Source organism: Aquila chrysaetos, chromosome 6 (genome assembly GCF_900496995.4).
Source record: "Aquila chrysaetos chrysaetos chromosome 6, bAquChr1.4, whole genome shotgun sequence".
In the NCBI taxonomy this organism is placed as follows: domain Eukaryota; kingdom Metazoa; phylum Chordata; class Aves; order Accipitriformes; family Accipitridae; genus Aquila; species Aquila chrysaetos.
The window spans coordinates 24,180,372-24,193,617 of NC_044009.1; the positions used below are offsets into that span (position 1 = coordinate 24,180,372).

The 13,246-nt window shown below is 45.6% G+C and overlaps 1 protein-coding gene across 1 annotated transcript in view; it reads left to right on the forward strand.

Moving 5' to 3' along the window:
* Positions 1–13,246, forward strand: part of KLF7 (Kruppel like factor 7) — a 65,487-nt gene that overhangs the window by 30,008 nt on the left and 22,233 nt on the right. The window contains exon 3 of the mRNA XM_030018793.2: positions 882–1,494. Coding sequence (XP_029874653.1) covers positions 882–1,494 — 613 coding nt within the window. The remainder of the gene's footprint in view (positions 1–881; positions 1,495–13,246) is intronic.

Sequence of the window (13,246 nt, forward strand, 5' to 3'; positions counted from 1 at the left end):
GTGTGATGGTGCCTGGAGTCTTTATTGGGGCTAGCTCAGGGCACCTCATAATAAGGTACATTCAAGTAGGAGGCTCACCCCATCCTCATGCTGATGATCACTGCTGTGGAGATGCAGGAACACGTTTTTATGTGGCAGCATCTTTGCAACTTCACCTACTTTTTAATAAGGTGCATGTGCATGTTTGTTTGCAAGTCTGGTGTCCTGTACACAGGAAGCCCCGTTTCACCAGATGTGCCAAAAACCCTCTAAAACTGACAGTAGGTTCCTTTTTCTGTCACATCTTTCCTTCTCTCAGGCCCTTTAAACAAGCTGTGGTGTCACTGGAAGTTGTTCTCCATCTCCTATCTTAAAATGCTATGCTTCAGAATTGTGCTGTTTTAGGAACAGATTGGGCCCCAGCCAACTATGCTGACTTAAATTTGGAGTGAAAGTTAAAGTTTGTGAAGGAAGCAGTTCTTTGGTGAGGTGACTTTTTGTTTGTATGTGGCCAGGCAATGGGGCCATTAGAATAGTTTCATGTGAAAGTGACCGTTGGTCAGATTACGCTTAAAATTGGGAAGGGCCTGGTATCCGTGGAACAATGTACAGACTTATATGAAAATGTAGTGGATGCTTTCTGGTTGTTGTATCTTCACTTCTACCATAATATCTGCTACTGTACGTGGATATTCCCACACTCTGTCTCGGAGCAGCATCAAACAAGCCAAATCCTCATGTGTCCCAAAATGTGACCATCTCATGAGAAGGTGCTGGTGTGCGTGAGTGCTGTCTCTGAATCGCTCTGGGCCACATTGTTCTCCTGCCCTAGGTGGGAGCTATGCTGTAATCTCTCTCTAACAGTGGTTTCTTTCCCTCCCCTCTCCCTTCCCCTCCTGCAGACATGCCTGGAGTTGGAGCGATACCTTCAGACTGAACCGCGGAAGATCTCTGAGACCTTTGGTGAGGATTTGGACTGCTTCCTTCATGCCTCCTCAGCTCCAGATGCAGAGGACAATATCCGACGGCTGGATCCCATCCTTTTACCAGCAGAGACGAGTACGTGTGACAAAAGCGCCAACATGGACATTATCCTCTCACGGGACAAGCTGCTGTCTGAGACGTGCCTCAGCTTGCAGTCCACCAGCTCTTCCACAGAAGGCTACACAGCCGTCAACCAGGCCCAACTCAATGCAGTAACCTCATTAACACCCCCTTCCTCTCCAGAGCTCAGCCGCCACCTTGTAAAAACCTCACAAACTCTCTCAGCGGTGGATGGCACAGTGACGTTGAAGTTGGTGGCCAAGAAAACTTCACTCAGCTCCGTGAAAGTGGGTGTAGCAACAGCAACCGCGGGGACGATAAAAAGCGGGCACAGTGACAGTGAACAAGGAGGTACAGGGGCAGAAGCATCCCCGGAAAACAAGAAGAGGGTTCATCGCTGTCAATTTAATGGGTGCCGGAAGGTTTATACAAAGAGCTCCCACTTAAAGGCTCACCAGAGGACTCATACAGGTACTTGTGTAGGATGCTTCTCTCATCTTGTCCTCCCGCCACCTAACCGTAACCATCTCCTTTTATTCTTATTTAGAAAAGAAAAAAAAAATTCTTCTGAAAGTCCAAGCTTCTATCTGTGAAACAGGACAGTGGAAAAATACACTAGGCCAGCAAATGTACCCAGTATTCAATAGAATGGAGTAGTTCACCGTCTACCATTAACCTGTTAGGGTTTCATATGTCCTATAGGGTTTGATGCAGAGTAATTTTAAGATACCTAAGGGGTGTACATGTATCATTCATGTTAAGACTGTGGGCATGCCAGTTTGGGTTTTCGGCACTCACTTCCCCAAGACAACTTTAAAAATGTTAATTTTAGTCAAGTGTTAATTGCTTCAAATAGAAAATAGCGTGGGTAGGTTTTTGTTGCCTTTTGTATGGGGGGAAGAGAAAAATGTGTTTCAGATCTGAGATATGCAGTTTAGGAATAACGTGTGTGTGAGAGAGCATGTGTGTAGATGCAGACGTGTAGGTACGCAGATGCACGTGCCCTTGAGATACTCAGGAACTTGGACTTCTCTGATGATAAAATACAGTGAGAACAAATGAAAGAATGACATGGAGTTTGAATGGAATAGTGCAGGTAGAGAGGGAATAGGATGTATGGAAAGATGTCAGGCTGTTATTTTGGGTAATATTTACTTATGTTGCATATAAGCTCTGCTGTATAAGCTTGTGAAGCATACCAAATTGGCTTAGGTTTGGCCGTTCAGGATCCCCACTCTCCTGTCATTTGTTCATAGTCCACAGTAGCTTTTCAGCTGGTATTCATTGGCAGTAATAGCGGTGCAGTTCGCACGCGTTGCTGCTTTGTTCTAAGCTTCACATGTGATGAGAGATGATAAATTCCCATTAGCACTGTCTTATCATGTGATTATTCTTGTTTCCAGAGGGATTGCTGTAATCAGTTTTCTCAATTTTACTGTAAAATGTGTGGTCTCTTACGATAACTGCACATTTAATTCACGATCTTATCATGGAGGCAGATTCCTAGAAGCGAGGTTGTTCTTGCAAGGTAGAAAATAACATGTTGGACCAGTGCAGTAAATCAAACAAATGTGTGGGTTGTTAAGAGAGCTGCATCCATCAAATACCAGGCAGCCCCGTAAAAGTTACATGGTTTGAAGTATAAATCATATTAAGACATGAAAGGCATTGGTTTTGATCTTTTTATATGGGCTTTCTAGTGCTTTTACTGGGGATAGCCACCTTGCCAGGAGTGACCTCACTTGTGATCCAGTGATTTGAAAGCCAGTGAAAGTAGTGCAGTCATTTTAAACTCCGCAGCAACATGGTCAGGAGGCTCCTCATAGCACCAGTGCTGCTGTGAGGCTGGCCCCCATTGGGGCTGCCCGGGGGGACGTCCCAGCCAAGGCTTTCCATCAGGTGATGGGGCTCCCGTGAAGGCACAAATGCAGAGCGTGAGAGCCGTTGATGCAGTGGTCTTGCCTGTTCAGATGTGAACCCTGCGTTCCTCCTCAAGCTGGAAGTGATGGGTCTTACACAGCTCTTCCTGAAGTTACTCAGGGTTGTGACGCGATCGCCTAGAAAGGGTGAACTTCAAAGTTTTTCTGGTTTTGTCACCCAATAGGTAGGGAGGTGGACAAGGAGTCCTGAGAGAGCACTTGCAAAAACCTCTAGTCTTTCAACACCTCCACCGTTTGGAGTCAAAATCTTGCAAGATTTTGCATGCTTTTCAACCCAGCCTTAGGTCTGGTTGAATTTTGTGTCTGAGGTCAAAACCTTTCCCCTCAGTAACATCTGCATGTGAAATCTTATGTTTTACAATTAATCCATGACGAAAAACATTTCTCACTGGCCCTCTGATAGTTCTGTTGAATAGCCTTAGACTGTACATAGTGCCATTGACGTGTATGTGTCTGCCCATCCACAGCAGTGCTCAACATGGTGAGAAAGGTAAGTCCACCTTTGCTGGCATATGGGGAAGACCTGTATCAGATGAGACTGCAGCTGCCCGGGTGCAGCGCCCACACCTCCCACTCCCAGCACCTCACCTAGTGGGTTCAGCTACCCCTCTGATCTTGCCAGTTAAACCATCAGTGGTTTAACCAGTCCCTAAACCACTTACTAGTTTGTGGGAGTGTACCTGTTTCCGTCCACCGAGTCCTAAGCAGATAGCATAGGTTGTTAGGAAAGCAGGAAGGCAAAAGACGAGAGGGAATACAAACCTGGATGAGCAGCTCTCCTGCCTCTGCAGCCATATAACTACCCTGCACCTGACCATATCCTAGCTGTGCATAGCTATGTATAAAGTGTGGTTTCATTTTGCAATGAGGACTGGATGCAGCCTTGTTGTTAAAATACATCTTTGATGCAGAACCTGGGAACAGGTAGGCACGTGGCTCCCATTTTTCTCTGTGGAAAGCAGATTGTCTGAATACCTTTGAACATTTACATCTTGGGAGCAATCTAAGTGAATCGAGGGGAGGGGTGTGATGGGCTTATCTAACTAGCTTATTTGAGTGCAAAGCACAAAGTCATTCAGACCCCCTCATCCTCCTTAAATGCTCTGTTCCCTTAAAAAACACTGACCGTTGGATGCCTTAAATCAGAGCTGGTGCAATCAAGACATTAAATCTGTTCACACTGACCTCTGTAGTGGGGTTTCCCTGCGGGGAGCTCCAGCCTCCAGTAAAAGAGAGGGACAGAGAGGAATAGCTATGGAAACTTGGGACTGAATTACAAATGGCGGGGCTGCCTCCTTTCCCATGCATGCCTTCAGGGCTAGGGAGAAAGAGCCCTTTTCCCCATCCATACTTTGTTTTTTTCACACCGTGAGCTGACTGTGCTGTGGGTTGCAAATGCACCCAGTGGTGGCAATGGCTAGTAGCCACTTGGCTTAGTCAGTGGCTGAGCCAGAGGGTCTGAAATGATTGCGAGATATTTTCCTTTGGCTGGTAGTTTGTTAGTATGTCATGCAAGAGCAGTCTGCCAGTGCGGGCTCTGTGTAAAAGGGTGTGGGTGCCCTGACAGACAAAGAGCTCTCAGTGTGGGGCTCACAGGCAGGGAGGCAGATGCGGGCTGGTCACCCAACTTGCACGTGCAAAGTCCACTTGCTAGATCAAAGGGATTTACTGCAGTGCATGAAAACAAGAAAACCATGGGTTCGAGAGCTGGGGGGTGGAAGTTGGCGGAAGGAGGTTGCATTCCTTTCGTTCGTATGTAAGGCTGACCAGACAGATGCTGGCTGGCGTTCCTCGCTGCTGCGTGATGAGCCAGGCTGGGCTGGAGACAATACAGACTGATAGCAGCTTGCTAGATTGGAGACGATCTTCTCTTAGGGCTTTACATTGCTGGGAACCCAGAGACAGTCAGACCCCACATTGCACTTGGTGCATCCCCCACATTAGTCTCCCACATCTCATCCGTAAGAGAATCAGGACAGCGCTGTAAGGCCCATCAATGGTTGAACTGGTTATGAAACCACCTTCTGGATGACCTTTGGAGAGGGAAAAACAATCATCTGTGTGGGAGAGAATTTAATCTGGAAGGGAAAGGGAAAAACATTGTCTGGATGGAAAGGGAAATGAAAATATTTGACTGAATTCAAAGTAAGCTGGGGCATCTAAAGTGAACGGTGTGTAAAGGAGCTAAGAGCAGTGGTCGGACTGACTGTCAGAGGGCAACAAAGAAGCCACTCAGGGGAGAAATAGCGGCTCGGCCTGTAACCAAGAGGAAAAGGTGAGCTGTAGGTTTGGAAAGACCATGCTGCCAATGCGAGGGAGAGGCAAAAACATCTAAAGAAGGAGCCACCAGGACTGGCACGGTAATCCAACCCTAGCACATTCTCTCACAGTTATTCATGGAGCAGACATCAGTGCAAACAATGACATTTTGTCTCTTTTGAGAGACAGAAGTTTTCATCCAGCCTTCATACATGCATGGAGATGAATTTTCAATGTAATGGACAGTGGAGAGGGAAGGAATTCGAATGAGCCGAAACCCATGTATAGTCATCAGTACTTCCTAAATTAGAAAACAGGATATTGCTGGTGAGTGTCTTGATGCAAATAAGTCTAAGGGTGAGCTGGCCTGTGACCTATGGAAAGATTAGTCATGGGACATGCTGTGTCTCCCAGATGAAAGACCTCTGGAGGAGATTTCTGTCTCCTGACAAAACCATTCCTATCAGCCTTCCTTGCAGTAACGTACAGGGGAAAGTATGAGATGGCATGGGTGCTTTCTGTCCAGAGATAAAGCATCACATATAAACTGACGAGGAAATCCTTAAGATTGGGATAGTGATAAAAAATGACCCTTAGGGGGTTCTGCTGGGGTTTGCATTATGTGAGTATCAGAAGGTTTGGTGTTTTTTTCTTTATCCATCTAAAACCAGGATCTGATACAACCTAAGCTCAAGTCTGAGAAACAGCAGTTGGGCACCTCACATCTATATTTAGGTTTCTAAAGCCTAAACAAGTGGGAAATACCCATGTAAATAGATGTTACAAGTCTACACACGATCTTAAGATAGCATTTATTTAAGTGGAGTTTGTTTCACATTGTCAGGACATCTTATTTTAAATTATATAGTTCTTTGATCCAAAGTGCTGGGTGAGAGTAAGTAAAACAAACAAATCCACCCTGCAGGAAGACAAATTACTACATTTGCAAGAAAAAGACGAGAGACACAAGAGTAATAGAAAGACCATTAATGAACAGGAAATTTTTTGAGATGGGACTTAAAACAACAGAGAAGAGTTTTCCCAAAGTGTTGGAGATAGAAGAGGAAACGTCCGGAATTTGGAACCAATCGGAAAAGACCAAATTGAGGAGAGTAGGCTGGAATGATAGATAAAGAAGATTAATACAAAGTAAAGGAATAATAGAGAAAATAAAGACTATCTGTGTCAGTGATACCACGTGAATGGGAAGCTGCATTGCTGTATTGTGTTAGCGTGGTAGCACCCGTGAACAGAAAGCCAATGAAGAGAAAGAAAAGGCAAATAGCCAAGGATAGCACCAATTCTGCAGGATGGAAGATTTTGAATGACTTAGGGAAAAGCATTTGGGAGAACAGTATAGGTAGTGTAGGAGAAATGAAAGCCAAAGCCCAAGATTTTTTGGTGTACAGAGACACACGGCTTCGTAGCGAGTCCCCAGCTCTGTGTGCAGGGCTGAAACCTGACACACGGAGGGACATGGAAGATGGTGAAGCTCCCATGGCAGCAGCTGAAGCAACGGGTGGATTTGCCACTGGAAACAAAAGCAAGGAAATTGAGGGAGGAGGCGAGTATGAGGAAGACCTTCATTCAGGGCTGAATTTGTTTTGGGGTACAGTTGCTTTATCAAATTGGAAAGATGTATTTTGTTGTGGGATTGTTTTGGGTTTTTTTTTAATTTTGGGGGGTAAAAACATAGCAAGAGTTTATCAAAGCTGATTAAAATAAGGCCAACCTGATCACGAGCTCTTTAAAACTTTCTGGTTTTGAAGCCTTTTAGCCATTTGGCCAGTTTGGAGGGGAGTGTTGTGATTTCACTGTGGAGGGCCAGAGCCTTTCTTCATTATTACAGCGAGAGATTAGGCTGAGGAATTGAGTTTTGTGAACCTCCAGGCAGCAGGAGGACAGGCCCTGCCAAAAGCAGCCCTTGCCATTTAAAACACCGGCAGCGTTCATCCATTGCTTAGTTGCCAGCACCTGAATTCTCAGTCCTGTGTTTCTGCTCCATCATTTGCCAAATCAGTAGCACTGGACAGTCTTACTGTTTGGGTTTGAAAATGTAAATAGGTATTGTTTGTTTGTTTGTTTGTTTGCCATGTGAGATGACTTTTGGCACAAGGGAGGCCTAGCAAGTGATGTTTGCTGTCTGTTCAGCAGCTGCAGGAGGGAGAGTGTAGGTGCCTCCAAGTGTTATGGCAGGCTGCCTCGGTAAGGCGCGGAGGAGCCATCTCTAGTTTGACATCTAGTGTTGTCTTTATACCCATCCACCCCTGAGCCCCCGTGTGGCACCCGGCAGTGAGACGAATGATAGGGATCACAGAGAAAGACTCAAAGAAAAAACTCTCAACTTGTCTTCTGCCAATTTCCCCTTGTGTCGCTGCTGTCCCACACTGGATACAAATGGCAGGTTAACAACGAGAAGCTATGATTTTCTTGTCCATTTGTCCAAAGCACTGGGACTTCTGAAGTATGTAAGGTCACATGAGGCCTGGAATCAGAGATATGTGCTCAGAGATGCTGTTTTAGGCTAAGGTGGGCCTGCTGGACAAGAAGGGCCTGAGCCGGCTGGGAGAGCTGAAGTTCTCTGGGCGGGAAAAGCCAAGTGTGCTACCTCTCATCTCAAAAGCAGGTGCTGGGTTAGGCTCTTCCTAAGCACAGTGTGGGCATTTGAGTCTGGGTCACATCTGGGCAAGCAGCCAGGAGCCTGTATGGACCTCTCCTAATCCAGAGCCTGGCTTTCACACCCTGTGTGGACATGGTCCCGCATACCTATGTACCAGCAGCAGCAATTTGCAGGCGGGAGCGGATGAACTGCAAGGCTTCGTGGAAGCTGACCTAAATACAGCGGAGGCGCCCACGCTTCTGCTAAGGGTGGTGGGCTCCCAAATAAAACCATGGGCACCATGGTGTAGGTGGTGCCCACCATATAGCACAGACCAACTGTGGGTAGGGAGACCAACCAGGCCTGCATTAGCACCAGGAATAACGACTGAAAAAATGTACTTAAAGGTAGCTAAAGGGCAAGCTTATGATGCAGAGAATGCAGGGTGGATTTAATGAATAAATTGTCTCTCTGTTTTGCTGCATTTTTGGAGAAAGTGTTTTTGTGTCTTCAGAAAACTTCTGTCTAACACCACTCTCAAAAGCCAGTTGGTTACCACATGTCAAGCACTGAATGGTAATGTGCTGCAGCAGATTGAAATGAATGAGAGACAAGGATGTCAAGTGAGGGCAGTTTCAAAGACTAATGCAGCCATTTCGGAAAGAGGAGGACAAAATACTGCATGGGACCTGCTTTATCCACAGGTCTCTTGAGAGTGACCAAAACCTTTGTGTCACTGCAGAACCAAAATCTTTCCATTGGTCAGCTTTATACATGATAAGAAGGCTTAATAAGAATTAAAAGCCCTTAAAACACTGCAGGCCAGTTTGCAATCCCAGCAGACCCTGTTTGTAGGTAGGCTCCCAAATGTTGTGTTGGGCTGATTTGCTGCTGAAGGTGTCTGGCCTTCAAAGCCCAGGACTGAAAACTGGGGCTGCAAAACCTCAATGCTGACAAAACATTTGTAGGCGTGCTAGCTAAGCTAATGGTGACAAGCATGTGTTTCAAGATAAAAGCTGATCCCCAGCCGAGTTCTGAAAGAAAGGTGTCCTCACTGTATGGCAGTGCACATTCAGAGGCTTAGTGGATATTTATTCCTTCCTCCTGTACGTCTGGACTCTTACCACCAACAGAGAGAACTTTATAGATTAGCTGGACAAGTTTGCAATGTCATTCTAGTTTTTTATGATGACCATAAGCAATCATTAGTGGACTAGAAGCTTGTATTAGTTCTTGGAAATGAATGTTATAAAAATACAGTACACATCTGCATGTACTTTTGTTCAGTATGTAACTGCATGGAACAGTATTATGGTTAATTTTGCATAAACTTCCATTTGGATGTCTTCTTGTTGGTCACTTGTAACTTTGCAAATCTTTTCCTTCTTCAGAGTGAAATTTTCCACATTTGGTCTTTTTCCAGTGTGGTTCCTGCTTGTTATTTTAGAAGTAGGAGGAAAAATACTTGTTTTTTAGGGGAATGTGGCATGTGTGTTGGGGAGGGGCAGGGAGAAAAGAGCTGTCCTCAGTGTAACAAGTTTAGCTAAAAACTTGGCCTATGTAGTGGAAAGTAGTCTTTGAGTAGAAGACTTCTATCTGTGAATATCTGGGTAAAAATGAACCTAAATGGACTAAGCTATGATCTGTTGTAAACTGACTTTCATATGAATGTGGTACATGTGATACAATTAATTCTTTGCAAAACCCATAGAATCCCAAAGGTGATTCTTTTCCTAGGCTTTGTTCGGCTTTGAATGTGTGTTAGGAAATGTGTTTCATACAGAAAACCTCTATATTTTTTAAAATTTTGTCCCTGAAGATGCAGCGTCACCCAGCAATGGAATTTCATAGTACATTTGTGTCCTCCTTTAGTTACACTCATCTGGCAGCATGAATGACCTGGGTGGTTTCCAACTGGGTGGCTTTACCTCCCTTAGAGCTAAGGACAGGTAATGATTTGTGCCTTTTCCAAATCCAGCTGAGGAAACTTCCTAGCCTGTAAAATTAATTATCTTTATTCGCTGCCTTGTGCTCTTCAGACCAGGCTGCTTGGTTCACCAAGGTTTGCCCAGCAGCGTTGCCAAGACCTTTCTGCCACCTCCAACCCCAGGACAGGGAGAAAGCACCAGGATGGGATGTCCCTCAGAAATGTCATGTGCCTGCCACCGTGTAGGTAGCCCTGCCTTGACACCAGGGCAGGCTTCACTGGGAGAACTTGCCAGTGTATTTTTTAAGCCCTAGCACACGATTTCCGTTCCACTTCCACCCCCAAACTGACTGAATGAAAGCATCCTGGGTCTTCTTCCATTTTTCTTTTTGTTGTTGACAAGACTGAGAAGCAGAAAGGAGTGTATGTTATTTTCCCCTTGTGTTTTATTCCTGTGCTGTCTCTGCCAGTCTGCATCATATTTTTTTGGTCATCTTTCTCTGATTTTTCAGTGGCAAAAGGGAGAAAATGAAGTTGGTGAAAAACATGAGCACGGTAATAGTTGGAGCAAAACCCCACAGTCATTAGCAAAAATATGGAGCAAAACCATTTAAAATGTTAGCATTTAAAAAAGGGGGTGTCTACTCCTCTTAATGTTTTTTCCTCAGTACTAGTCCCTGATACATGTGTTTCATTTTTTGCCTGGAATACTTGCCTTTATATTTTGCCTGGAATTTGTCAGAAACTCTTGGCCTATAACGTGGGTGTCCAAAGAGCACATCTTTGATACGCTGCTCCAGATTATGTAAATATGCACCATGTCCCATAAAGGGCTGTCTTCATTGTTCACCCTCTGGGATAACTTACAAAAAACAAAGGGAAAAAATATATTTCATGGTCCTGGAAAAATCTGACCCAGTGAACTGCTGAATTTTTTTCCTTTTTCATCTGTTCCTTCTGCCACTGCCACCTTGCCTTGCATCTTTGAGCTCGCAGAGCTCCACTGAATGTGAAACTAAAAGCCCTTATTAGAGGAGATTTTTTTAAAGTTCTTGCCGCTCCTCTGGGGACCAAAGTAATGGCAGCTTGAAGCAGCAGAGAATGTGTAATTAGGGCAAACAGCGATGCCTCGCATGATGGGGAGAAACAGGAGGAGAGGAGGGGAACCGCGCAACAGCCCGGCGTGCACAGGCTGTTACTAGGAGACCCCGGCACGAAATGCATGAGATGCAGGGTGCTAATGGGCCAGCCCGCCGCCGGGGTACCGGCTCGACCTGCTGCACAGCTGCTTCTGCCCTCCTGTTGCCAAGCAACTCCATCCTTATTTTTTCCTTCTTCTCTTTTTTTTTTTTTAATTGTGTTCCCCCCCCCCCCCTTATTCTGGAGGCTTAATTGGGTAGTTTTGCTGCTGGTGTTGCTGCCGGGTGCCTGCCTGGGCCTGCCGCTCTGCTGCTGTCCCCAGGGCCCGGGGGGAGGATGTGCCGGCAATCAATGGGGCAGAAGCGCGGGTTGTGCGCCCGGGCTGGCGCCGGCACCCGTCCCCCGGCCCTGCTCCCTGCCAGCCGGGAGCTTCCTTCGGAGGGGAGCTGCGGAGAAGGGGCTTGAAAGGGGAACAGCGTTTTGAAGGCTTTGTCACTCTCGGTGGGAGTCTTGCACAGACCCAGGGAGATAAAGCGTGGTGTTCCCCCCCACCTTCGGCGCGCAGCGTGTATGGCAACAGGCGTTCGTTAAATGCGTCCTCCTAAGTAGAGTAGAAAATGGAAAATTTCCATTTCTTTGAATGGTGCTACATGCTTTGCTTTTCTCTGCTTTTCAGCTAGGCGAGTGCGCTTTGCGGATGTGTGTTAGGTGCTTGTGTGTGTGTAAGACATAATGCTGCAAAAATTCATTTCTTTTCGTGTCCTGAATGGCTACATGCCGAAGACTGCTGCCGGCTTGGTAGACAAGCTTTGGCACGACCCTTAGGGGCTAATCTGGAGCTTTGAAGTTTGTAAGAAAGACTGATTGGACATTGGGTCTGGTTTTTAACCTCTTTTCCCCCATCTCTAATGTAGACATGATCAGAGCCATCTCTCTATAAGGGCACTGCTGACCTTTTTGAATGAAAGGAGCTGTACATAGTTCATGGAAATGTACTGCTTTTACACTTGATCATCCCTGCCCATCTAAAAATAGGTACAACCTTCTCACATTGTGTATTTCACAATCCTGTCACATTCCTTTTCTGCCCCATACTGTCTCCTGCCAGCTTTTCTCTTGTGCTTTGTCACCCTTTCAAAGGCTTTTCCATCTTTCCAGCAGGTGGCAAAACTGTGAATAAAATGCCTTTTTTTTTTTTTTTATTTTTCCTCTTTTTGGGTAGAAAGCATTGGTGAGCCACTTAAGCACTGACCACTGCCCCCCCTTGCATTCCTTTGTAATAATAAAAATAATAATTAGGCTTTCTATTCTCCGACAAAAATCAATTAGGAGTATATTGAGGAATGAAAGGCTCAGAAAAGTATCTGAAATTGATTTTTGTAATTAGTTTTACTGGTTGATGGGTTGCACGCACATACGCTTAGATGTTAGCATTGATCTCCAGAGGATGTGTGTATTAAATAGCCTGCTCTTCCTTTTTGCTAAAGAAATGAACTTATTAATCTTAAAAAGAGGGTGATGTTGTTGTGCGCTGAACTGCAGCTGCTCACTAGCTTTTCTGTAACCTCACGAGCAGAGCAGCTGCCTGAGCCATGTGATGGTAACTTGCTGAATCTAGTGTGAGAGTGGGGATATTTAACAAGGAGCAGGTCTTGGGCTACTCCTCTTCTGTGTCTCATATTTGACAAAGTGTGCATATGTAATGAGGGAGGACAGGCATGGGTGTTAAGGAGACCTGTCTGGTTAGATTACATTTTTTCAGGAGTCCTTAAAACTGATTGTCCTTCTGCAACATGCTTCTATTAATTATCACATAGCTCTTTCCATAGGAAGAGAGGAGTGACCAGTAATGTTTTCTGTTGTGCCATGTGCTGTGTGCTGATGTTCAGCTAATTAAAAGAATTATGGCTCAGCTTCATTGGTATGCCATGTATGTAGCTTGTAAAGCTCTCAGGGACCCTTGGAGATGAAGAGTGCTACATAAATATAAAATATTGTTAACGTGATGTTCCACATTAGGCGTCCCATTGTGCTGTGGCAGACTTCCGTAATAAACTGCAAAGCAAATACGAATGCCTGCCTGGTGTTTCTCTGCAAGGCGATCTGGGGGGGCTGCTTCTCACCCAAAACCGCACCGGCTTCTGGCATTTCTGAGCGACTTGCGTCTGCACCGACGGCATCCCTATGGGCACCGGCCTCTGAAGGATGCCTTGGGTCACCCCACAGTGACACCACTGCTCTCTGCAGCAGCACGGTCCCGGTCACCAGCCCAGGAACAACAGGTCCCAAAAGGATTTCTCAGAAAGGGCGGTGAGGAAAGTCATTAAAACACTCTCTTAAAAAGCCAGTGATTCTTCA